Raw genomic sequence first — 27,902 nt, 5'->3', positions numbered from 1 at the left:
GTAAAAGTTGAGTTTATTAGTAAGATAACTATATTTATTGTTTGAATAAACAATAAAAATTATACTTAACTAGCTTATAAATACATATAAAGCTTCAACTGTATCTTAATGTAATAAACAAATTTTTAAACTTAAATAATTAATAATTTTATCATAAAAACACTTATGATTATCATTGTGATGAAGAACATCATTATTTTATTGTCAATAGTTATTTATCCCTAAAAGTCTTAAAAATAAGTTATTAAAACTAGATAATATTATTGTCATTGTATTATCAACATTCGGTTAATTTTTCAATCAATTTAAAAAAGATATTCCCTTATTAAACTTTTTATGAATTGAGCACAATTATTTTGTCTTAATCAGTCAACAAACTTAAACTTTCCATTATTCCAGTAAATTTTTTTCTAACTTTGTGTTAGCAAATATATTTTTTAATTATAGTAAAGAAAATTTTAAAGTTAAATCATTTTGATCTTGGTTTGTTAAGTAACTTCTGAAATAAATACATTGTTGTTCAACAATAAATGAAATCTACTCATGTATAACTTGTAGATTCTTTTTAATTGAACAAGCAGTTAGAACTCACAGTAAATTTCGAACAAATTTAATGATGTTTGTATAAAAATCTAAGATTATCAATTTAATATCATTAAATTAAAGCAACTATTGATATTTATTGTTATTCGCGTGCCTTTTAAGTTCTTGAAAACTTTTAAATATATATTAAGTTTTAATAAATGTTGACCATTTATTATATTTCATATTAAAGCGGAACAATATATTGATTTAGTATTATAAATGCAACACTATAAATGCATCGTAAAAACAGACTCATTTGTTCAATGACTTAAGAACTATATTATAATTTAACACAAAACATGCATATTTTTTTTTATTTTTGAACAAATATTCATAAAACTTAATTTACTATTCACATACATCTATATCTTAATTATTTTTACAATGATATGTTTTCTTTTTTTTTTGATATTCTTATGTTGGATATAGAACTTTTTATTGGTGATATGATTCGAGTAAAATTTTAAAAGTTGGCTTTACAAATAGTATATGATGGAAAACAGCGTTTACGAAACTAATGTATAATTATATTTGAATAAATGGTTGGTGCAATTTTTTTTTTTTGCATTAAATTTATTGAATCCATTTTTAAGATAATTAAACTGCTTGCTTAGCTGTAGTTTAGTTTAAAGATATCTTTGTTAAATTTGTTTTACTGATATGTATAACTCGAATCAATTAACCAACACATGAAGACTAATAGACCAAAATATCAATTGAAACATTTTTGTAAATACTAATCATAATATAATGAAATTGATTTAAATATTTTGATATTAGCAGGACTTAAAGTATTGATGATAACGAAAATGCCCGAGAAAAAAATCTCATAAAAATAGAAGAATTTTTGTAAAATTAAGAAAATCTTTAAAAATGTATTTAGTATTATACTGCAATTAAATATTATGAATTATGATTAAAAAAGTGATGCCTGAATCAGTAAAAAAATTATTTCGTATGATTTATCACAGTAAATTAAGCATGAATATCTGAACCAAAACAAATATGCATGTTAGAGGTATATTATTGGTTATTATGGTATTTAATTTAATGGCATCATCTTTTTCGTCTTTCCATTTATGACCTGCATCAACTACATGTATCTTCCAACCAATATTAGATTGAGAGTAGCTCTGCAAATAATATTCATAAAAATGATAAAATAAAAATTTATTTATATTATTTTTAGGAAATCATATTATAATATGCAGTTTTTAAATATTTATCTAACTTCAGCTTTTAATTAAAATTATCCTACATTAAAATGGAAACTTTTGAATCGAAATTAAAAAAATAAAAATATGAGCTACACCACACCATAATATGTGAACAACACAAAATCATCTTACTTGATAGTATACAATATCGGGCGTCTCTTGAGCAACTGTCCAGTTTAACTCAGCTGCACTTCCATCTTCGCAAGAAAGCTTGAGCGAATCAAAAAAAGCATTGAACGTTTCCATTTCAGATGAACGATCATACGACTTAAATTTCCATTCACAATATCGACCAGCTTAACATAAATTTCGTATAATAAATGTATTGATTTTTTGTGATTTATTATTTATTCCAATTAATGCGAGTTCTTAATGATCTTACCTGCAGATGCTAACGGATATCCTTCAGAATCGTAGTTAATTCCAGCGAACACTCTTTGCTTTTTTTGCTCCAAATCGTCTTTTTGACCAAATCCACCCTCGTGACTATCCGTAATATAAAACGGATGATAATGACCGACTTTATTTGGATTATCTCCTATAAATTACACTCCGGTCATTAGTTAAGAAAATTATGATTAATATTAAATAAATAAATTTAAATATTTTTACACTAAATTGAGTTATGAATATTGCTATAACTGAGTCAAAGTTCATTAAGCGACTTTACTTTTTTCAAAATCAATCATGCCAGGTTTTATATTTATATAATAAAATCAGTATTAAGTTTAATTTACAATACCTCCTTCTATGTAAAACGTATATGTCTGCTTTCTTTCTACGTAAATTTCTGGTATTAACTTGTCATTTATATACCACACCACTTCCCCCGTGGGTATACCTAACAAAGTAAATATGCAAATGTATTTAATTAATTAAAATTCATTTTTGTCATTAATGGAAAAATATAATGTACCTGTTATTCCCATGTAGCCACGAACTCCACCTGAAGGCCCTAGTCTCGCAGTAAACTTGTTTTCGCCAATTATTACATTAGGAGCCCACGGTGACAATGACAGTTCGTCATCTACATTATTGAACAAAGATGTTAAACAGCTGTGATCATCTTTTGAGTTGAAGTCTATTCGTATTACGTCTAAAATAAAAACAAAATATATTAATTATGCGTTTTTAGTTTAGTATTTAAGCAAAGATGATTGAATTAATTAAAATTTGTTTAACATGAATATTTTTAATATATTATTAATTCTTTTTATTACCTGAAGTAGTATCTTTTAAAAATCGAGCACTAGGTTGACCTGATTTTCCCAAAGATCCTATGGCTGCGATTACTAAGGAAGCTGAATCTAATGGTACTGATTGATCATTGATAGCTTCATTAGTCTGAAGCGGTCGGCGATATACAATGCACGTTACATCGTTTCTCCTTGTTCCTGTTATAAGAACTGCATCATTTCTACCCCCCAACCGTTCATCAGGACATAAGCCGTTGTTGCCATCACATTCCACCATTGACGTAATGTAATAGTCTTCGGCATGAAAAGAATTCTTGGACTTATCGTAATATACTATCACCACGTCACTTCCTATCATTGAATTGCTGTAAAATTAAATTTCAATTCGTTTATTGTAGTTTAAACATAGCTTGGTTATTTTTTTTTTCTAATAGAATTATTTTAATGTGATCATAGGTGCAAATAGGGAGGGATAGGGAGGCCATAGTGCCCCGATAATAAATTGGCCGCCTTAAAATTACTCTAGGTTTTTTACTGTCCAGTAGATTAACCCTATTTTTCATATTGTTCTTGCACTTTACACACAATTGTTTATTAGTTAAAAATAAATATCGTAAGCTGTAGTAAAAAAAAGTATAAAGTGCGATTTAAAATAATATTAGTATCTATTATGACATAAAGTATAAGCTTTGTTTTTGTGGTTTTGTGAAATTATCAGTAGTTACAACTGAACAAAACATATTGTATATTCTATATTTATACCACAAAATGCACAACTTTTATAGTTAAAATGTTATAATAAATACAGACAATGGTAAAACTAGACATTTTAGTAGGCCTAGGACATATTGTTTCCTATGAAAACAGAAAGTTATAGGGGTACTGTATATTATATAAAATAATGTATGGTACTTGATAACGAGGGTAGCGAGATGAATTTTTCTAGGCTTAAGTCCTCCCCAAATCTCAAACACTATGCTTATGATATTAACCTGTTAGGGTCTCCGCTTAAACCAAATGCTATGAACTGATCTTCGTGAATTCTAGCCGTAAGTTGAACTTGTATCCAATCACCTTGAATTTCCCATTGTACTTGTAGTCGACCCGGTAGTAATTCTCGACAATTATTCATTTCCCAGTGGCTTTCTGGATCTGATGTAGTACTACTTGTCTATAACATAATATATTTTTGATAATGTACAGATTACCTAACTATATCAAGGAATAATATAATATTTAGCACAATGGAATTGTAGTACAGAAGGGTACCCTGCCATAGTTGGAACAAGAATAGATGATATCTGAAAGAGATAAAAATCATTATCATAAGAAAAGCTTCGATGCATATATGTAGATAGCATTTAATTGGTGATTATTCCAAAAGCAAAATGGAATCCTATTTTCTTATTTGTATCCTGGTTTACAAGTTCTATGATGTTTAAGTATAATTTATAAATAAATACTTCGTAATTTATAGTTTTAATTATAATAATTAATATTGGTAAGAAATTAATATTCAATAATTTAATATTGTAAATTTTATGGAGAAATTATATAAAATTACGAAGTAGTTGAGTGTTCCGTTACTTTTAAGACAAACATCTATAAAAATTGAAGTGCTTGATGCAAAACTTTTCAGAAAATAATTTGGTCTAAACCGCTCAACAAAGATTTTTCATCAGTGACAAAATTATATTTTTTCTAAAATTAAAATTATCATGCGGATTTCAAATCTGCAATTTGATTTTTTCTATCACCTATAATTTTTGAAATAATTACTAATTAGTAAAAAAACAAATATATACATATAAAAAACTAATAACCAAAAAAATCTTTGTTAAAATGAAATTCAACAACACATCAGCAGAAAATATCATAGGTGGATATTTATGAATATTAGTATACTATAAAATGTAACTTTAAGACAAAAATACGTAATATAGTTCTAAATATTTCAATTGTAGCATTTATTTAAGTAAAAAAGTTTGATGGAAATAATTAATATGATTTTTATTGAAATGATTTATTTCAATAGTAATTTAAAATCGTTATGACGTAATTTAAGTAAAAATAATTACTTAAAAAACGATGATTTTTTACACTAAAATAATATTTTTTGTCTAACTTTGAGGAACGTTTAGATACAAAAGACAAGTCAATATTTTTTTTTTATAACTTATAGTATGTAACATAATTTTTAATTTAACACATGTTTAAAGTTTGGAGTATTTTCGAAACATATTTAAAAGTTAAGTTGAAAAAGTTCTACTTTTTATCAGTATTTTCAAGTTTTAAACCCTCAGTATATAAAGGGAAATGGCCTGATTTAAAAAAATTATGTCAAATGAAAGGAGTATATATAAAATTAAAAAAAATAATTGTATTGATCCATACATTTTTGAAAAAGTTATAGCAATATAAAGTTGAAGAAATAAAATATGAAATCGTAAGTTTTAACACAAAAGTAGCATGATTTTCAACTACTGCAGCTATTAACACATAAAGGATAAGAAGTCTTTTTTTTTGCACTTATAGTACGTCGTAACATACGTTTTAATTTAACATATGTTTGAAGCTCGGAGTATTTCGGAACGTTTTCAACAATTTTTGTGCAAAAGCTATTTTGAATCTCCTTAGGTAAAGGGTTTAATTTTCATAAAATTAATTTTAAATGAAAGAGAACTACCTAGAGTATTTACATTTAAAAAACTTATTTTTATTTGTTCATTTTTTAAAAAGTTATAGGAGTTTTAATAAAAAAGTTAAATTTTATCTAAATTTATTGATTTTAAAAATCATAATTTTCTCGTTCGCCGTAATTAGTGGACCAATTACGGGTAACAAGAGAATTTTTTTTTTAATTTTTGAGGTTAATATTTTCAACTAAATACAAGTTTTGATATTTTGACGTATTGTTGACAAAAATCGGTCCAGTGAGAACTAAGAAAAAGTAGTGACAGACACAAAAAAAGAAAAAAATATACACTTTATAGTAAAATTAGGTATTAATTTCGCATTGAAGCTAAAAATAGTTTTAGTGGAAAAGTTTATAACTAACCATTGAAGACTAAATTATCTTATTAATTATCAATAATTAATATACTCACCGGGTTATACCACCATGATGGCTGCAAGTCCAATATAAAGCAAAAAATAAAAATAATTTCATAATTAAAACATTTTTTTTAAAATTAAGTTGTAATTATAATGATTATTGCTATCAATGATTTTACTAAATGATAATTATATATATAATGATTATTAATACAATTAAATATTAGAAATTTTAATTATATTTCAAAGTATCTTATGTTATAAAAATTTTTTATCATTTTTTCTATTGATAGAGTAGTAATTATTTCGTCGAAGTAAATAAATATGTATAATTGAAAATAGCTTCAAGAAACTTTTTTAAATGTTTTTAGTAGTACTACCATTAAAAAATAGTATAAATTTGTATAATTATAATTAGATAAATAATAAATAACTAAAATAAACAGTTACTAAAATATATATTTACCAAAAAATCACCAAAAACATACATGTAAAAAAAAAAAATTAAAAAACATAAACATTTAAAAATAAAAATAACATAATTAAAAATAAAGTATAAAATAAGAAAAATAGTATATCTATTATCAAAATCTTAAACGAATGAATTTTACAATAATAATCCATTTCTTAAAAATTAATTAAGAAATATTTAATTCCATGAAAGGAACTGATAGCTAAAAAACCACGGAAAATTAATTCCAACATGAGGAATTTTTGGTTGAGTCGATTTACTCACAGTAAGCTTGGTCTGGCCCAGAGCTGGTGGTACATCCAAATCGTCTGGTATATTTACATGACCAAAATTATGTGTATACTGTACACACCATACGGCTAACCAGTCGATGGCATGGACTGTTAAGCTTCCAGGTAATTGGATTTCTATGTCTTGTCCCTGGTATGCTTTTAATGGCTCTAGGCTAAAAAAAAAAATCTAAATTTATTTTAAAGAAAAGTATGTAACTGCCTTGCGTTTCTAAGGACATTATAAACGACGAGTGCGTTGCTAAGATTATTAACAATTTGGGCATTATAATGCCCATAAAAATGGAAAGCTTTTCATCGATTTCATTAGCTAACGCAAGCCATGTATCCTACATGGAAAAATATAGACTTTACGAGATGTTCAATGTAAGTAAAAGCTCTTTTTGTCGTTAAAAAAGTAATATTAGTATTTTGCCCTGAAAAACAAAAATATTAATAACTTTTTAAATAATAGCTACGAATCTTTTTTTAAATAAAGAATACGTCGACTTTTGTAAATCACTAATATGTTCACTGCTTATATCATAGTTGAGATTTTTTTAGAATATTGTGAGATCACTTGTCATGTGTCAACCACTTGACCATTTAAAATTTATCTTATGGTTTCTGAAAAATCGATTACACGTAAATTTACCAAAAATTATATTCATCGCTCCACCCCAATACACAGGTAAGTCTTTGGACACTTTTTCGAGATGAAAATAAATATGAACACACTGATTTTGTTTAGATAAAGTTAATATTGCTCTTTACATAGCCAAAAGTACTGGAGCAGTAACCATCGATCGGCGAAATGTCTTACATAGGCATTGGAAGAAAAAAGTAAAATTACGTTACAACAAATCAAAAACCATTCTCAAAATAAAATTTTTCGTCTGATAGGGTATTTGTCCAACTGATTTTCCAACGATATTGGTTGATTATATGAGAGCAAAAGGTACTGCAAAAAGAGGATGGATACTATTAGGTAAAACCTAGAAAAAGTTATCACCTAGAAAGTAAATAAAATATTATGATTTAGATATACCAAAAGACAAAGAAGAAGCTGACAAACTTATTGGGATGGGTATTATCCCAACGCATACAGTAGTTTTAAATCATTCATGTAAATTTTAGAAATAAAATCCAAAAGACTACTTTTAATAAATAATCACTGAACAATAATTTACAAAATGTTTAGATAATAATACATCATCAAAATATTTGGACTCATATGATAAACAATATAAACAAACAGCATTTGATCTCAAAACTATATATGAAAATACACTAAGTGTGAGTTTTTAAATTAGTAATATTAATAAGCAACTTGATAATCAAATTACTCTTATAATTGAGTAATCATTTTAAGTTTTCATTAAAATATTAACATTTTTTATTATCATATTTAAAAATAACACTATAATTATGACTATTAACAGAACATCAATATTTATGGGAAATCATTAGATGCAATAAAAAAACTTTGTATAGAACAAGTTCTATATCAGAAGTCTTTGGGAGCGTCAATTGTACCTAAAATTGTGCTGATAGGGCCAATAGGATCACGGCGATTTACAATTGCCAAAAAAATATCCGAAAAGTTTAATATAGTTCATAGTACGTTAAAACTATATTAAATAAATACTAGTACAATAGATGCTACTATATATCTATTTATTTTCCAGTCGACGCTAATCAAATTTGTTCACAAAAAACAATTAATGAAATAAATTCAAATTCTCATTACACTTATGACAGTATACCCACACCAAAAATTTATGATTGGATTAAAGTAGGTCTCCTAACAGTTACCATTCAAATAATAGTAATAAATGTCTTTAGGCAAAGATTACTAGCAATGATTGTTTGGCCAAAGGATATATATTAACAGGGTTCCCTCGCTCTAGAAACGACATTGAGTGGTTAGATTCAATTGATACCCCACCAAATCGGTGAGTGTTTATATATTTTAAGCGCCGATGTATAGATGAAATAGTTGAATCTGAATAATAAGTTACCTGTCATCTGTCTTTTCTCTTATTTATAGTTGAATTTTATTTTATTTTAACGTAATTATTGTGCAGCATTTTATTTTTGGCACTTGACTGGGAGAAACTATTTGCACGTTTGGAGAACAGATGTATTAACAAAAATACTGGTTCCTATATTACTCTCGAGCAAGCAGCTAATGATTTAAAGTCGGGTGCTTTAAAAATTGAAAATTTAAAAAGACAACCAATGGAGTTGAATAAAATCTTAAACGAATACAAAATTTATAGCACACACGTTATAGTATGAATATCTGCATAATTAGAAAAAATGAACTTTGTATTTATTTTTATAATTGTATAGAAGATGCTTTATTATTGCGGTAACAATTGTTTCATAGTGTCCGGGGACGGGTCATTATATGATAAAATCATGCGTTGCATTTTATCAGGAGGACCAGCTAGCGGTCCTCGGCCTCAATATCGTTTACCAGATCATTTGACTAAAGATTTGATAAAGAAAATGACAATGTCCAATGAAGACATCAAAGAAATGACAAATTTATCAAAAAATGCACAAGAGCTTGCGTTGAAATTAGGTCAACGTTTAGAAAAAACAAAAGTTTATAATATTTAATGTTATTGAATACAAATATTACCTTCCAATTTCATTTGGAACTTTGATTCCGTATGGTGAAGGTTCTGAACCGTTACCAACAAAAAAATAAGCGTCCGGTCCTAACCCATCATAATGTAAATTCGGTATATAGAAGGTTCGAGCATCTAAAATAGTTATGTTGCCTGATCGTAGACTATGTGCAAATCGCTTGAATTCCGGTAAAACTCGAATTTTAGGTGGGTCTAACGTACTTGGTATATAAACTTCACCAAAGTTTACCTAAAAAAAAAAAAATAAAAAAAAATATTAAATTTTTAATTTTTGAAAACATTTTGAAAAACTCTTTTAGTTAAAAAAAATTATGTCATAAAAATAGTTAAACAACATTTTTTTGCTAAAAATCGACAATTTCACTATAATAATATTTAAATATTATAAAAGAATTGTAATAACTTTAAGTAGTTCTAATTCAAATATTACAATACTTTAAAGGTATATCTTAAATTTTTAAAAGTACAAGATTTAATAAGATTTTATCATAGTTTTTGATGTCATAATAAGTTTATTAATGAAACAAAGTAGACATACAAAAAAAGTATAAAAAAAAGTAGCTCATTAACAAAATTTTGGACAAAATAGATATTAAAACTAATCGAAACTGTGTAATTCATCTATTCTACTACAATTACAATATAACCATCAGGCAATTATCAATAGTACTAAGACGGTATTCAGTAACAACGAAACTGAAGCAGACAGGCAACGAGTTAATTAACATACTTTAACCATTTGTTTGAGGTTGTGAAATCCTTTTAAATACGCAAAACTTTGGCATATTTTCTTATCATTTACGCTTTTTTTCTTTTTGTAAAAATTAAAATTCTCAAGTCCTGGTTACTTAATCTTAATCAACTCAAAAGTTCTTTAAAATATAGTCTAATGTGATTTATTTGAAATAAATGAAAATAATGATATTATCAAAAGAAATAATTAGAAAGTGAACTTTCTGCTAAAATAAAAATATGTTAAAGTATAATATATACATTATGTGTTAATTACATTTATACTAAGTAAAAATTTAATTATAATTTTCAGTGTTTAAAGATAAATTTAATAATATGGTTGAAATACTTTATACAAAATTTAGCTTCGCATCGAAGCTTAGAAGGTATTAATTTTATCAAGATGTCTTTTTTATTTTTTGTGTCTGTCACTAGTTTTTCTTAGCTCTCACTGGGACAATTTTTCTCAAAAATATAGCTAAAATTTTTTTTGTATCACAGATAAATTAAATTATTTAATAAGTGAAATATTAACTGAATGTATGCAATGATATGTTATATTTTAAATATAACTGTCAATAATGTATATTATTTACAATATATTTAGAATTATTTTATCTTATTATTTAATAAGATGAAATAATTTGAGTTTTATAATTTTTTAACAATTATGAAATTGGGTCGCATGTAACTTCATATAATTGTTAATGAAATAAATTGGCTATTAAATAGAAGTTGATTAAATAACTTTATTAACAGAAAAACAGTAACAGTGTTTAAATTTCTTCTGACAACTAAAAATAATATTTACGTTTTATTTATTTTTAAATTAAATACACAAAAATTATTATAAATAAGTTACAATATTATTTATACCAAATTAAATTTTATACATATTTTAATACTGAATTAACATTAAAAATAAATTGATTTAAAAAGATATTTAAGATTTTATATTCTTTACTATTAAATAAAAATATATGTTATACTCCAAATATTTACCCCTTCATTTCTGGGATATGATTATACATAAAAATGTTTATAATTTTTTAATTTATACATAAGTGTCTGTGCCAATTTTTGATCCGTAAAAATGAAAAAAGCTCCTTTATTATCATTTTTTTAAATATTGACTGAGACTAAATATGGCCGGAAATGTCGTAGAAGCGCAATAAAATTTAGGTATTTATTTTACTATACTATACAACTGTATACTGCATAATATGTGTATTTGAAACAAACCGACACAATATAAATATAACTTGCAAGAGAGTTAAACATGACTTTATTTGTAGATAACAATTTATATATAAATTTTATGCTGGCGGGGGTAAGTCTTAAGTCTTTCTTAGATCGTACCTATATAGGACACTGTACAAGTATTTAGGTATTAATAATTTCTAGGCTCAATCGAAAATAGAAGTCGGAGTGTCTATTATTAGTACACGATTCTATTTAAAATTACATTATTTAAATATAACAAAGTTAATACTACCAGATTACTGCAATTCCATTATGCATTAAGTTAATTCATAAAAAAAACAAATTGTAGGTTAGAATAAACCAACAAATTGAAAATGTTTGTTTTAAAATGATTAATGTACTTTTATGCTGATTTGTGACACGCAGTAAACATTAATGAAAGTTGTATGCCGATAATAAGGGTTTGTTGACATACAGCATAGCCATTTGTGAACACCTAATGGTAAAACTTTAAGCTTTAAATGATATCTAGTGTATTCACTATCCGATGGAATGTTATTTCAAGCCATTAATTCGAAATGAACATAATATCCGGGCGATGACGTACGCGCCACCAGACTGACACCCGTGAAAACGACTACAGCTTACAATCGCACAATGTTTTTTAATAACATCTCAGTTTACTACAGCGTGCCAACCCCATTATTATACATAAGGGTACATGAGCGTGACGAACACGTCGTTGATCAGAGGGGTCGGTCGAGGGATAAACCCTCGCGAAATACTTTTCATACCACCACACCACGTGGTTGCAGTTAATTAGAAAAAAACAAGTTATAATTTAGTTCAGTTTTCATTATGATCACACTAAATTAAATTGATATCAAAGATAAAAACTATGAAATTTGAAGTGATTATAATATATTCTTAACTTGAAATAGACACAGTTAAAAAATAAAATAATTTCATTCTCATTATTATACATTAAAAGTATAAGTGCTTCAATTTAACTTAGTGATAATTTAAAAAAAATATCAAGCTTTATCTGTTATAAAATTAACTATTCCTTTAAAGTAATTAACTAAATTCTTAAATTTACATAATTTATAAATAAAAACTCAGTTTTTCAACAGAATTAACATATTGTAATTTTCTTTTAATAAATTTTCTCCCAAGTTATTTATTTATACACATAAGCAAATTACCATCTGAGAAAACAAACCATTTTTCAACATTGATATGGAAAAATTGTTGGTAATATAAATATACATATGATATAATATACAATTATTTATAAATGACTGATGTTATATGAATTTTTTAGCTAAAATCCATAATTTAGTACTATCTAAAATTGTTTTATTAAAATAATTCATTTAAATTTTTTAACAAATAATAGGGTTTTTTTTTAAATCAATAGTATTGTTTTAATTTTGATAATGGTGTTTAATATTAAACTTTAAAATAGTATGATAGTAACATATTATTATTGAATTCTATTTCACGAAATTTTGTATTTTAAAAACATTTAGCAAAATGAAGCATAAAATAATGAATTTAATTTATGGATATTGACATAATTATATCTGATAAAAACATTTAAAATTCGTTTCTAATTACTTTTGAGAATAGAAACTCAACTAGAATCCAAGATACAAATTTTGGCACAAGGAATTGAATTTTTCAAGACTTTTTATGTCTCATGAATAAACAACAAAGATACTCTATATATTACAACATTTTCCCTTTGTTTTAACCGAACTAATGTTATTTATCTACTGCATAAGAATACATAACACGATAGAGTTTTGTCCCAGTAGAACATCGAATCGACATCTATGTTGTGTACATATTTTATACAGTTGTAGATATGTTTCTTTCAATAGCTCTAGTCGACACAACCAAATAAGAACAATAAATTCAACTATCCCCCTTTGTATATGAAAACACAGAACAGAGAGTCAATTTTATATTATATGACCGATACTGTGACTCCTCGTTCCAAATTCACTACTGTGATTTTTAAAAAAGAACTACCCAATTCAACTCCCTATCAATGAATTGTCTAAGATCAATTACAAAATATGAAACGAAATTATTTCTTACTCCTTTAAAAAACTTTTTTGGAGAATAAAAATATAAAATACTCTACCGGATATGGTTTCCTTCCGAGTATAATACATTTTTATTGATTTTGTATTTACTATGAACTTCAAAGGACAAAATACAACGGTAATCCTTTATTACAATATTATGAGTTAATTCATTTAATCTTAAATTACAGTATATATTTAGAAGTAAAGAAATTATACATTTATATGTGTCATTGATTCATAATTATCTTAGTAATAAATGAGTAAAATAAAATGTTATATATTAATCATTCTAATAATATAGCAGTAAATACTCCATTTATAAACTAATTTAAGAACTTATTTAATTATTATTATTATTATGTCTCATAATTTAAATTCTATAAACGATGTTTTCTTGACATCAAATTTGATTTTAAATGATTTCATATTTAATTACCTTCCTAATTTAAATTAAATATTTGAAGCAATGAAAATTCTTTATGTATTTAAATTTTTTATTTGGTTTGATTTAAAAAGTTGAAAAGTATTTAACGTAAATATTATTTGCAATAATACCAATTTTTACTTTTTAAAAGTTTAGTGACGTTTCGAAACAAAAAGTTTCACCACCCAAAAAATTTATGAAGCATTCCAACCATTCATTACTTATATTATATTGCTATATACTTAAACCTATCTCATGTTAATATTTTATTTTTCTAACTTCAATATTTTAAGCACTTATAAAAATTTGTTTTATCAAAAACTTTTTAATTAATGTACTATTTTGGTACATTGATTAGTTGTTAAATATAATTTTAATGTTAAAAAATAAACAATTTATAAAGAAATGTTTAGTACATTAATTTTCGATGTTTATAAAAATTTTATTTTTCTGAAGAAAGTTGTTGAATATCAATCGCCAAAATTATTTATTAATATTTAAATATTTTATTTATGTAAAACTATACTTATTGCCCATTAAACTTATAAAGGTACTGATATCAACTATTATTAAACAAAGTTAAGTCATTTTTTTTTATAAGCTTCGTGGTTTTATTAATTTTGTTAAAAATGTTATAATGCTAATGTTGGTGAAAAATAATATATTGATTTTTGCCACTCTCGTCTCAGAAAATAAATGGTATTTTCCAGTGACGACCATCAGGCGTTATTAACAAGAGAGAGATGTTGAACCTAATTCTCGAAAAAACGAAACAAAAATTGTACACTTGAAAGGCGTTAAGCAAAAGGAGTACTGAAGTTTGTTTTTCAACGTAAAAAAAAACATAAATATGTGCCAAAATTCTCTCATGTTATTTTTCATTAAACGACGAAATCATAACTTGATGTACAGGTGATATTACGTACTTTTTAAACTTTGCCAACTGCCTTGTTTCGATTATTACTTTAATATACGCCAATTTATTTTTTAGTAAGACAGAAATTTAAAAACTATTAAAAAATACGTCTTTCTGACATTATTTACAGACATCATGTGATAGAAAGTATGTTTTCACTTTAACACTCTAATAGTAAACTAAGCTAATCTCAAGAATTTTTTTTTATTCATTTTATTCATAAGTATTCAAAATAATAATAATATGTTTTAGGTTTTGATTAAAAATCTTACCGTGAATCTTCTACACCACACAGAAAGCCATTTTATGTCTTTGATACGTTTATTTGGTGGTAATCGCAAAATTATATTAGAGTTGTTGTGAGTCTGTAATGGTGGTGGTTCCCTAAAAATATACATAATTTTAAACATTATTATAGTAATTTTTTTTAATTGTGTGAGTTTTAAGATATATTAAAAATCATTAATTTGCTGTAAAAATACACATTGCAATATTATTATTATATTCACATAACAATCTAATATATTATGTTTAATTAGATATTCATATTTTAATATTAAGAATTGAGAAATAAGATGTTTTATTAATAAATCAAGTTAATACTAAAACACGCTTGTCATCGTTTTAAGTAATGATAGCTTAAAATCTTCATAGCATCATTATCCTTTTTTCTATTACTCCCGCTGAATTATATCCATTAATACATGAAATAATAATTTGCTGGCTTACGTCAAAATCTATTTCAAAGTTTCAACAATTGAAATCATAAAATGTTGTTCAGCAAAATCAAAGTAAAATACAGTTATAGATATTTAAAACGTTGTCTAGCATCAGTTTTAAATAATTTCTGTGTTTATTTTCCAAAAATTGATATGTCTTAAGCATTTTTTTAAGTGTAAAAAACAAATTAAAACCTTTTCAATAAATTTTTTTTGATATTGATATTTTTGAAATGGAATACACAATCTTTTCCAATAAAATCGACTTGTAATTTTTTGACAGTCGGATACATTTTCCTCAATATGAATTATAAAACATCTCGCAAACCCATTTTTGTATCGTATCAGTTTTTGGAATCGTCCACAAGTTTCCTATTTTTTTTTTTAAAAATCCAATATGGTTTTTGTTTTTTTATCTATTTGATACTTTACTGAACACTCAAATGTTATAATTTAAAAAGAAATGAGTCAATGATACATAAATAAAATATTATTTCTGCATTAACTTAAAAAATAATATATAGTATAATTATCTATTTGAAGTAAAGAATGTGTTAATTTTTTTAATTATGTAGTTGTTTTATTTTTATTATAAGTCATAAAACATTCATAACTTCAAAAAAATGGAAGGGCATATAACAATACGTAATCAAACTTACACTGCCGGATAGTCTTCTGGATATGGAATAATAAATCCGTCCGGAGATGGTCTTGATGTTTTACCAGCCCAAAAATACGCCGCTGTAAGTATAAAAAATACAAATTAACAGTAGGTAATCAAACTATCTATTTATTTTTTATTAAATTACAAATAATTTAATTGAAACGTTTGGCATTTTTAATCGTACAAATATTCAACCCCATCATAAGAATTATTTGAATCTATTAAATGAGCTTTTTAAATATATATTTTAAGTTTATTTCTTAATTGGATGAAACAATTCTCTCAGTACTTGTATTTTGTAATAATTTTAATGTTTACTTACTTGGACCAATACCATCATAGTGGAAACTTCGGACGTACAGTGTGTTTTCATCAACAGCGTACACGTTACCACGAACGCCGTGAGCAACACCAGTCAACCGACCGACATACCTTCCATAATTTTCATCTGATGTCCATGCATAAGCTGAAATCATTAAAAAAAATGTTGAAAATATTTAATTTATGTAAAGAGATAGATAAACTACAAAACTCTATCTTTAACTGATAAAATTACAAATTTATTTAATTACTGTCCAGTAATGGTTTTCTATAGTCTGTTTGATACAGATGGAAAATCACGGTATAGCTATACAATGATATATTAAATGAAAAGAGGGTGAAAATCGCATCAAAGAGTGATCAAGACCATCATGGTTAGACAATACTTTGAACTTGTGTGTGCTCATTGTGGGGTGTGATTTTTGGTCCTTATTCCCTCTGATGATTATTATTAGCAGTTTATCGTTTATTTCATAAACGCCCACTATTACTGTTAAGACAAAGAAACGACAACAATGATATATAACTCGGTTTTGCTCTCTCTTATTTTGTTTAAAAAGACTTTGATGATATTTTATTATCCCTATTAAGCTGATAAAAATACAATACAAAATAATGTTTATGTTAAGAATAAAAACTCTGTGTTTACAGATGTAATTTATCTCTTTTTTCTAACTGATGATGTTCACTTACATTGAAAATACACTTTATTTTTTTCACTTATCGGGTATTAATATATTGTATTATATTCTTATAGTGGCGTATTTCGAATGCTAAGGATATTATATTCCTTCCATCCATCCAAAATTAATCAACACGAAAAATAATTTCGACCAATGTCGCTATATAATGACGTAATGGCGTGTGTTAAGCCGATAACCAAGTACCGATAGCAGACCGTTTTGTGCAGGTATTAGGGTGGTGTAAGCCTTTCGTTGTCAACCCTTACAAAAATAAACCAAGATAGTGCACATTGTTTTGTACTAACGTAAACGAAAAGAGCATTACTTAAAGGATGATTTTTCTTTTCTTATCTCAGTATTTTTAAAATTTACACACACAAATCTCAAGTGTAGTTATGCACAGTAAACTCTTAAAAGGTATAACCAATCTTTTATGTTTTATTTGTTATTCATTTCGGCAAAATTCGTTACATATCTTAAATATCGTTTTTAATATTTTTAGATCATACTATTTAAATTTGAATTCTCTCATTTATATGTTGGCGATAGCCCCTTCCTCCAATATGCCACTGGTAACATTTAATTCATAATGACAAACATAAATTACATGTTAAGCTAAAACATAACTTAAGAGAAATATGTATGTCATATGAAAATGTTATATGTTATTATAGGACAAGAGTTATAAAATATAATTGTCTTTTGGACAAAATATACTTTTCATTGTTAAATTAACATTTAACATGTATTATCATGCAATTGTTACAATTAATGCTGAAAAATAACACATTTTTTCTTGTCATAAATAGTGCTAACTCAAATACAAATGTATTTACATTTGTAAATACATTTGTATTTGCACCGTTGACAATAATGCTTTTTTGTCTACTGCTCGATTTATGTTTGTCAATACTTACTTTTTTTTATTTCGTTTTTTTGTAGTTTTTATTCGTTACATATTATTAGATTTTAATTTTTTTCTTTGATCAGTTAATTAAAATGAAAATATTGCTAGAGTATTTCCAACGTTCATTTTATACAAGAATTAAAACTAGGATTCATTTTTAATCATCTGCAGTTAAAAAAAAATTAAAAAGTCAATATAAATAGTTTAAATTTTATTTAGAGTAAAATGAATATTTATACTGAACTTAGAAATTGTAATAAAAAAAATTCACGAATTTAATGATTACCTTGTGTAATGAAGCCATAAAAATAAACAATTAAACAATAACTACACTTGTTAATTCTCCTATCCCCTTGCATGTATAATTTATTGTTTGATGGGAATTATGATTAATTAAAATTTGAATAAAGTTTTATTAATTACAACGAGCAATAAGAAATAAGTAGAAGAAAAATTATATTAATTTAATAAAAAGCTTTTTTAATTAACAGTAAATTCTCATGTTTTAACTTGAAGACTTTTCATAAAAGTTTTTACGTTCATATTTTTCAATTAATGTAATTAAAATAATATTAAGACTTTACCTCAGATTTATTTTTCATTAGGGTAATCTTTCTCCTTTGATAGATTAAATTATTAAATTATTCGCTGACCAGACGTAGCAGAAAAAGTAAAAATTAGATTGTTACCACTGGTTACTTGTGTTAAAGGGGGGCGGGAGGGTATTTTAGCCAAAAACGTGGTCATGATATCGATCATAAAATGGAACCGCCCTTGCGCCGAGCTTGGATATGTATACCCAAGCGTCCTGACTCCGCCTCTCGAGACTCCGATTATCACTCCCCTATAAATGTAAGGTACTCTTGGAAGTCAGATAAGAATCCGTTTCACTAGTGATTTCATAACTTACGGACACTGATTTTTTATTTATTTTTTCAAAAGTATTACAAGTCGTACATTATGAGTATTATTTTTGATGAGATTTTAAAAAATATAAACATTCGCAATGCTAACTAAGAGTATTGATAATTTATAACAGTCTCTGATTATTAGAGGCTGTCATGAGTTATTATGGTATATTATTAACAATAATTATTTATATTTGTATACTTGTGTATTTGTACCTTTAGATATTTCATACGAAAATAATTAATTGGTGACGAGAAAACACAATGTACTCTACCAAACAAAATTTTAACTATCTTTAACTACCTCATTAAGAAACATATTATGGTTTTTTATTACGTTCAAAAATAATATTCAAATTAACAATTATTAAATTTAAAACTGCAATACTGCAATACTGAATTTAAATCTCGTGTCTCAATTAATAGGCGTTATGTCAGTTTATTTTATAAATAAATATAAAAAAAAACAACAACAAAATTAAACATATAATTTATTCAATAGGAAAAATTAGGATAATCATATTTAAATTTTTATGACTAACAAATACTATAAAATATTTTTAATTAAAATTATTTTATACACGTATTAAGCTGGGTTATGAAAATACTTAAAATCTGTTTACTATTTTAATTAATCGAAAAGTTATATTAAAAATGTACTTTTTTAATCCAAATACTTTTTAATTAATTATTTGTTTTACAAATATTTATTTCTATAGTTATACCGGCGCTACGTCATAAAGAATATCGGAAATAATTTATTAATAGAGTTGTTTTGATAACTATTCATGTAAAAAATACAAAGTAAGCTCAATATTAAACTATTATTTTTTTAATTATGCCGACCAAATCATTTTAGAAAGGAGGTTGAGTTGAGTTAAGTTTATATTTAATGAAAAGAAAAAAAAGGTAGCACTGTGGAGCCGTAACACAGTATTGATGTGACATAATTAGGACAAGTATACATGATATATGACAGTGATTAAATTCACTATCGTAACAAACGCTTCGATGTAAATCTGTAAATAGCGTTAAATTTTAAGAAATTAGTGGATTATTCCAAAGGTAAAATTAACTCCTATTTTCTTCATTATTCCTAATTAGTAGTTCTATCATTTGTAAGAATAAATGTCTATTATAGCAATTCAATGTAGTATGAAATTGATATTTATTAATTTAGTATTCTAATATTTTTACAGAGAAATTATAAAAAAATTATAAAGTAGTTATTTTATTGCAAACTTGTATAAAAATTGAAGGGCATGAAACAAAACTTTTTAGAAAATAATTTGTTGTTAATTATAAATTAATGGTATACAAAGAATTTTCATCAGAATCAAATATATACTTTTCTTGAACACTTTTTTGCGTTGATTTCAAATATGCAATTAGATTTTTTCTAACGCCATTAATTTTGATATTATTAATAATTAATAAAAAACCACTATTAACATATAAAAAAATAACCAAAAAATATAGTATTTAAAAAAATTCATATAGTTAATTCATTCAAATATTTTAATTTTACTTATCAATTAACTATGATAATTAAGTTTAAAATATTCAAATTTATCTAACACATTATGAGTTATATAGGAAAATGTTTGTTGTTAAATTATAATTACTTTTTCCTTAAACAACATTTATTATGATGACGTCAGCAAAAATTGTAAAGTGTAAGAGAATCAGCAAATAATATAAAAATATGAGTAGGGTAACAGACATTATAAAAAGGGCACCTAATTAAGAAAGAGGGATTGATAGTTGGACTACAATCGTCTACGTTGTCGGTAATGCGTTAATTTTTATGTTTAGAGGGGTGTTACTGAAATTGTGTATTTATTACTATTTTATTGTATTGTGTGTGTGTGTGTTATAGTTGTATGTTTGAATTTACTTACAACCGTAAAAACTCGTTATTATTATATGTGTGTGGCCAGAGTTAAGGTTGGATTGCTGGTTCTTCAGTCAATGCAAATAGTGTATGAGCTGGCTAGTTTCTGGTGTAAACTGTCCTTAGTTAATAGAGTGTAAGAGTAGTTGTGCTATGTAACAAGGAGCCACCTTTCAGTCGGCTATTTTCGAGCTAAACTGTACTGACTACCCCTTTAGTGGCTTACTAACTTGAGGACATTTTAGGCTGACCGGTGTATTCTGATAAGAGTCCTCAGGTAGAGCCAAAAAACGCAGTTGACATTAAAGAGCATAATTTGTTTGTTTATTTGTGTGTGTGTTTTAGTGTCTATGCTAGGCAAAGCCAACATACGACACTAATGTTAATGTACTATTAAATGGAATTATAATACCATTTGACTATAATAATCATTAACATTACTATAAAAAATGTTGAATTTTTACCAATAATCTTTTGAAAATGTCTAATAATGATAAAATTAAATTTTAGGAAGGCAATAAAATTGAACTAAAACTGTATTGTAAAAAATAAAATAAAATTTAAGTGAAGAGTAATTAGTCATGATGAAACTATTTTGATTATATAATTGAAATAACAATAAAAATGAGTAAAATAAAATGGTGTAACTACTATGCAACATTTTTTAAAGATTTTACTGACAATAGAGTATTCCCCTGATTAAGATCATTGTAGTTTTTCTTTTTTACATTTTATTGTTATTCTTCAGAAAGTTATATCTATAATGTTTTTTTTTTTTATCCCAATTTTTTAGCAGTTTTATATTCTTTTGTAGTAGATTTTTAAAATTATTTTGTAACTTTTAATGAAATATTCAGAGAGAGATAGTAGCATTAACTCAGTGTAATAACCGTTCCAATGTATTTTCAAGTGCCATAAGTTATGATCATAAACTGTAAAAAGTGCACTGGAGACATTAAGATTGCAACCAAACTTAAAATAAGTATAATTTATTTGGGTAATGTATTTTGCTAGCGGTATTTTTAATAAGTTACGGTATCTGGAGTTAAATAATAACACTATTGCATAATGAATAAGCTACTGACAGCTACTGTTATTTCATATCATGTTATCTTTAATAAATATTGAGCAAAATATCTGTAAAACTTCTATTAACGCTTAAAAGTATGAATTGTTCAATTATAACATTTATTTAAAAACATACCATTCTGGTAATAAAGGCGTATATTGAAATTTATTCAACCTATGCTCTGTATGGATTTTACTAATAATGCATTAATAGAACACGCGTGATATCATAATTTAAAATAAGTACTTTTGTGGTAACGATATTTTCCATTATGAACCAATATAGGTTTTAATTTGACCATGATATTCTCAATTCTGCAAAGAAAATTATGTGCATTGGTACTCGAGAAATTATAATATGAATTGATTTTATAATTATGCTGATCTCTAGAAAATTTTGTTTATGATTGTGTATTTATTTTTCATTTCTCTTAAAAATGTGTACTTTAGTAATTATAGTATGTTTACTTTAATCTATAATTATCTTTTAAATATAAGACCAATTTTATCTCTAAATTGTTATATATTTATTTATTGTGAGGTAATAAGTATTGATTTGGGTTTAAATTTTTCATAAACTGACTGAGAATCCATTTTTGTCTAAATTTAGTATTGCATTTATATCCGATTAACTTACTTGTTTTTGCAGTGAACACAGCCAAGTAGAAGACGGCAGTTACGATATTATTATTGAAGGTGGTAAACAACCGTGTCATAGTTATCCGGACTGCTGTTGCAGTTCCGTCGTCGGCGGTAATAAAAACGGAAGTGTTGCAGCACACGCATGTAGAGAAAACTAACCGGCCCCGGAACCTCACTGAAACTAACGAAAAATATTTATTAAAAGATTAATCAGTTGTAACAAGTAATACTATTTAACATAAATCCAGACCTCCGGCAACTGTTAGGAGAACGCTTACGTTGCTCAAATAACAATTTTTACTATTGAAAAAACTGATTTCATATACATTTGCTTTCTATCATAAATTATAAATCACTTTTACTTTTTAAGAGGTAAAATTATTCATGATTATTTTTAATTTAACACGTTGGGGAAGTCATGGGAAAATAGGAGGGGTTTGAATAAACATAAAATATCTTCTGTTTGAAAAAATAAAATAATTTTTGCAAGTGGTGAGATTATTTTTATGTTCTTTCTCCAAGATAGTGCCTCTAATACGTTACTCAATATTTTTTAAAACTGTAATATAATGTAAAATCTATTCTTTGTATATTATATCTCTTGATATATTAATTTTTTTTTTTTGATTTGTAATGATAGGAGATGAACGAAAAATTAAAGTCTAAAACACTTCAAGAAATTCAATTAAATAAAGACTCGTATTTCAGACGTTACCGCTGAGTGGTTCAGACACCGTCGACATGCTTTTCAAATGTATATAAGAAATGACGTTAATCTTTGAATGAAAATCGAATAACTATAAACTCAACAAACTAACTTGGTATTGTACGATATTTTTATTAAGTATTTTATTGAATGTTAGAAAAATTTATTTCAGTTTTTCACTACTTAATGAAGTACGTGATTTTCTGAAAAGTGAACAAATTTAAAACGTTTTATTAGAAATTAATTTTACGTTAATTAATTTTTAAGAATTAAATTGAGAAGAAGTCGATGAGATTTTTATGCGGTAACAATTTAACTTAAATTTCTGTGGAAATAATAATCCTAAAATGAAGAATCGACGCATATTGTTATAAACGAGAGTTGTGGAAGAGTAAAAACCTTTTGGAGTCGACAATATTGTTGTGTGCAAAGTCGATGAAACGCTCGAATCAATCTGCTAATGGGGCAAATATTTGGTGTAGGGTAGTGAGGGTTGACTGTTGTGTATACTACGCAGTACACAGCTGCAAGCGTATCTTCATTATATTTGGTCTCGTTGTCGGTGATAAGTCTCTGACGACGAATCTCATTGGCAGTGAATTATAGTGAGAGTATAAAATACGTTATATGGTAAACATGGAATTTTTGCCTTGACATAGTACCTGCCAATTTTACTTCATTATAGTATGCAGTAGTACTATGGGTATACATATTTTATATTGATAAATGTTTTTCGAATCGTATTACTATCAGTGAACTGGGACGTTTCAACGCCACTGTTGGCCGTCGGGAAAGGGGCAAGGAGGGTAGAAAGGTAGAGTATAGAGATTGAAAAAAACCTATTTTGCCAAATCGATTTTTACACCCCGCCGACCGATTCCCTAGTGCAATTCGACAATACTCCCATCCGTTTGTGAAATCGGCGTAGCAGAGATTTACTTTCTTTTGATACTCGGTAGTCGTCTAGATGGCGAAGGGAGAGGGTATGAAATGACCCAGAGGCTACGTTTGCTTGCCACGGTTTAAGACCTTAGAGCAACCAATACACACACACACACACACACACAATATACATATATAGTGTAAAAAATCAATGAGCTTTGATTTAGCATGCAAGATAAGAGTATATTTATGGTGCTAAGTTATTTTCGATCGAATGGTTTCTTTATACTTGGGACGTTTGTACGATTTGAAAGGAAACCACTTATTTTTTACTCCCCTAATTAGAATGAATAAAATGTTAATTATGTAATAAAAAATAATAAAAATACTATTTGTAGGAATACAATAAGATTTATGAGTTGGGATCGACTTGTACGCCCATTCGATCTTTACATATTTATAGGACTCTTTTTCATCGACCCTCATCTGAAGCTTTTTTTTAGCGAATGAATTCGATGAACATAATAATATCCCCTTTAGGGATGGCTGTTGGTAGCGACTGGCGAGTGTAAGCGGCGGCACGCAAAGGGCGTCAAGCCGTCTACCCTTCACCGGCTGCTGTAGTTTGCCACTAACGTTACATTAGTGCCAAACTATGTTAGTATGTATACATTATGAAGTAGTGGGTCGCTCGGTTCCGTGTTAGGAATCGTAATAACTCGTCTTGTATTGATACAGACATTATATGAAGTAATAAAAAATGGTAGATCGGACACGTAGGAAAAAGTATGACGGTTAAGAGCAAGCAAAAAAACGATTAAAGAATTAAGTAGTCATGAACGTTTGTACAGGCAAATTTCTTTTATTTTTGGAGAGGTAATATACTGCGACAGAAGAGCTTTTTACTTTGTTCTGTGGATTACGATTATTAATACTATTCATTGCCAAGCTTTGTTCTGCTCTTAGTGTAATTCTCTAATATTAACATTTACCTTACACATATAAATATTATTTTATCAGCACGATTATTTAACTGTTCACATTTTTATAACGTTTTCTGCAAACACTTCAATGAGATATATAGAAATAGAAACGAATAATTAAGTATAAACAAACATAAATAATTATTTATGATGCTTAAATTGATTATAATCGTTTTAAGCTGATATTTGTACCGCGTTTAAAATTGATCATTGAAAATATAAGTAAAATTATAGTATATTTTAATTTGAAATGAAAATAATACAAAAAAGCTAACCTTTTAAACAAGACTCTAATGGAATATATTTTTGAAAGATGTAACATCTTAAAGCTTGTATATTATTTTAATTATTTTTATATAGCGTCGTTTTAATTTGTAAGTTATTATTCAATATGATATATTCAACTATTTCAAAAATTAGTTATCAAATTATTTATATTTTTGATGTGTAATATAAAAATATTTAAGAAAAATTTCCATTATATTCATTAAATCAAATTTTAAATTCACTTGTATAACATTTAATTATTTTTAATTATTGAGAGAAAATTTAACTTAACATATTTAACTGATTTTCATGTACTTTAATAGATATTTATGAAAAATTATTTCAAAATATCTAAATTAAACCTTTTATCAAGATTGAAACATACTAATGGAATTGATCTTTTATTTCCCAAAAATGAAATATTACATCACAGTTATATTTTGGGTAATAAGTATTCATGAAACCATTAAAACGTGTCAATCATACAAATAAGGCTGCATATACAATTCTGCAGAATTATACACATCTATAATTATACCATAGTCTACAGATACATTTATTTAATGTATACTTTAATCTGGTAACATTTAATAATAAAGTGATTCTATTACTATGAGTTATATTAATAAATATTTTCGTAATTTTTTTAGGAGCTATAATAGAATTAAACATGCTAAACCCTTTAGATTGTGTTTGTTTTTCTGCAGCATTATCAGATTAGACTTGATGAATATCTATTTGGGCCAGCATTTTTCATTTGGAAAGTACTAAATATTAAATTAATAAGTAATTGAAGGTGCAATTGGTGCAATAACCAGATACGTCTTTTTTTTTTTAATTTTCAGGAGATAATTTTATTTAATAAAAATTTATATTTTTTTATACCTATGCTCAAAGCATTTTTCTCTAAATAAAATCTTGTAAATAGCGTGTTGAACAAAATTCTCAGCCAAGGACCCGAATTTTTTTAGAGGCGTTACCATAGGAGCAACAAGAAGGAGCTTGGCCCCCTCAGTTAATGATTAAGTGCCTAAAAATTTAAAAAGTGATGTATTTTGTCATATAAATATATGTAGTGTTTTTTAGGGTAGGAAGAAAATACAATTAGCATACTCAAAAATGTAATTTTAATAATTGCTTATGGGCCCCATAAAAAAAAATTATAAAAAAAGATTTTTTGGTAGTTTTATATATTATTTATCAAATTAAGAGTTTCAATAAATTTAACTAATAAATAATATAGTTGATATTATTTATTTAGCTGCTAAATAAATAATAACCAAATCTACATGTGAATAATTTATAAAAACAATGCTCTTAATCTTGACATTTATTATATAATTTAATAGAAATACAATTATTTTTTATCTTTTAATAAAAACATTTTTATAATACACAGCGATTTTACAAATTGACCAAGTTAAAAATCAAGGATAAGAAACTACCCTTTTTACCCACAGGGACGCCAGATATTGGAGGTATCTTGTAATTGCACAGGTGCTTTCAATCATAATCATGCACAAACTGGTCTTCTAAAATATTGGAAAATCCTAGTAGTCATTGATGGATATACTACAGCTCATTTAGCAAAAAAAAAAAGTTATCAATGTTTTTTAATATTAAAAAAAGATGCCGCTAGAAGTTTTTTTTCAGTACATAAAATGATCCAATATACAATGAGTATTAAATACAATAAAATTAATTAACTTGTATTACAATTTTTCTTATTCTATTAAATTTGAACAAAGAAATTATTATTAAAATAATAATATCAGTATATTTAATTAATAATATAATTTGTAATTTATATAAAATAAACATATTAAAAATTAAGTTGAATTCTTAAAATAATAATATACCACTTTTTTAGAAAAAAAAAACGTTTAAAACGTATTTGAATGTAGCATATATATTAATTCAAATCAATTTTTTAAAAGTATACCTCAAGTGTAAAATATACTTCTAAAGGTACAAAATGGTGTCATGAATTGCATTTAATGCAATTCGTGAAATCACCTGTTGGTAATTGCCAAATGAATATTGATAAATTGTGAAAATTAAAGAAAATAAATTGATCCAAGGCTACTCTTAAATACTTGGTTATATTTTAAAAAATATATAAAATTAAATTACTCACATCAGTTTTGTGTGGCGTTAAGATCCTACATTGATTTCACTACTCGACGATGGAAATGGAGTGCGAAATCGCCGTCCGCGTTTCGCCGTGCGCCCGTCACACAAACTGAAGCTCCGGCAGACTCTCAGGCGCTCGCCCCGTTAGCAAAAATACCGCCAGCGTCTCCGGCTCCCGCCTTTCCCTTACTATCTTTACCCTTCTGACCGGGTACTACTGTTGTATATACCTGCTCTGATACGCTGAACATGCGCCATTCTCTTCGACTCTTACGCGCTAATTCTGTTACGTCTACTATTC

The 27,902-nt window shown here is 26.2% G+C and overlaps 1 protein-coding gene across 1 annotated transcript; it reads right to left on the bottom strand.

Annotated features, from left to right (window-relative positions):
* Nucleotides 1-166: 166 nt before the first annotated feature.
* LOC126900548 (protein Skeletor, isoforms B/C-like) lies at nt 167-27,902 on the bottom strand. The gene is made up of 15 exons (XM_050676352.1): nt 27,606-27,902; nt 22,626-22,811; nt 16,530-16,673; nt 16,203-16,284; nt 15,097-15,208; nt 9,444-9,682; nt 6,789-6,969; nt 6,106-6,126; nt 3,991-4,169; nt 3,023-3,363; nt 2,719-2,898; nt 2,545-2,643; nt 2,185-2,340; nt 1,935-2,098; nt 167-1,718 (listed from the first exon to the last, which is right to left on the bottom strand). The coding sequence occupies exons 2-15, from the start codon at nt 22,702-22,704 to the stop codon at nt 1,551-1,553; spliced, it is 2,145 nt and encodes a 714-aa protein (XP_050532309.1). The 5' UTR covers nt 22,705-22,811; nt 27,606-27,902; the 3' UTR covers nt 167-1,550.

The sequence above is a fragment of the Daktulosphaira vitifoliae genome, unplaced genomic scaffold (assembly GCF_025091365.1).
Source record: "Daktulosphaira vitifoliae isolate Bord-2020 unplaced genomic scaffold, ASM2509136v1 Scaffold_3, whole genome shotgun sequence".
In the NCBI taxonomy this organism is placed as follows: Eukaryota; Metazoa; Arthropoda; class Insecta; order Hemiptera; family Phylloxeridae; genus Daktulosphaira; species Daktulosphaira vitifoliae.
Note: the sequence above shows the minus strand (reverse complement) of the source record. Positions and strands in the feature narration are given on the sequence as shown.

Bases quoted from the DNA above. Each gene is read 5' to 3' on its own strand.
- LOC126900548 (XM_050676352.1), bottom strand. From the start codon at position 22,704: ATGACACGGTTGTTTACCACCTTCAATAATAATATCGTAACTGCCGTC. The intron at 9,683-15,096 runs GTAAGATTTTTA...TTTTTTTTTTAG, and splicing joins TGTGGTGTAGAAGATTCACG to GTAAACTTTGGTGAAGTTTA. The intron at 4,170-6,105 runs GTGAGTATATTA...ATTATGTTATAG, and splicing joins CATCATGGTGGTATAACCCG to ACAAGTAGTACTACATCAGA.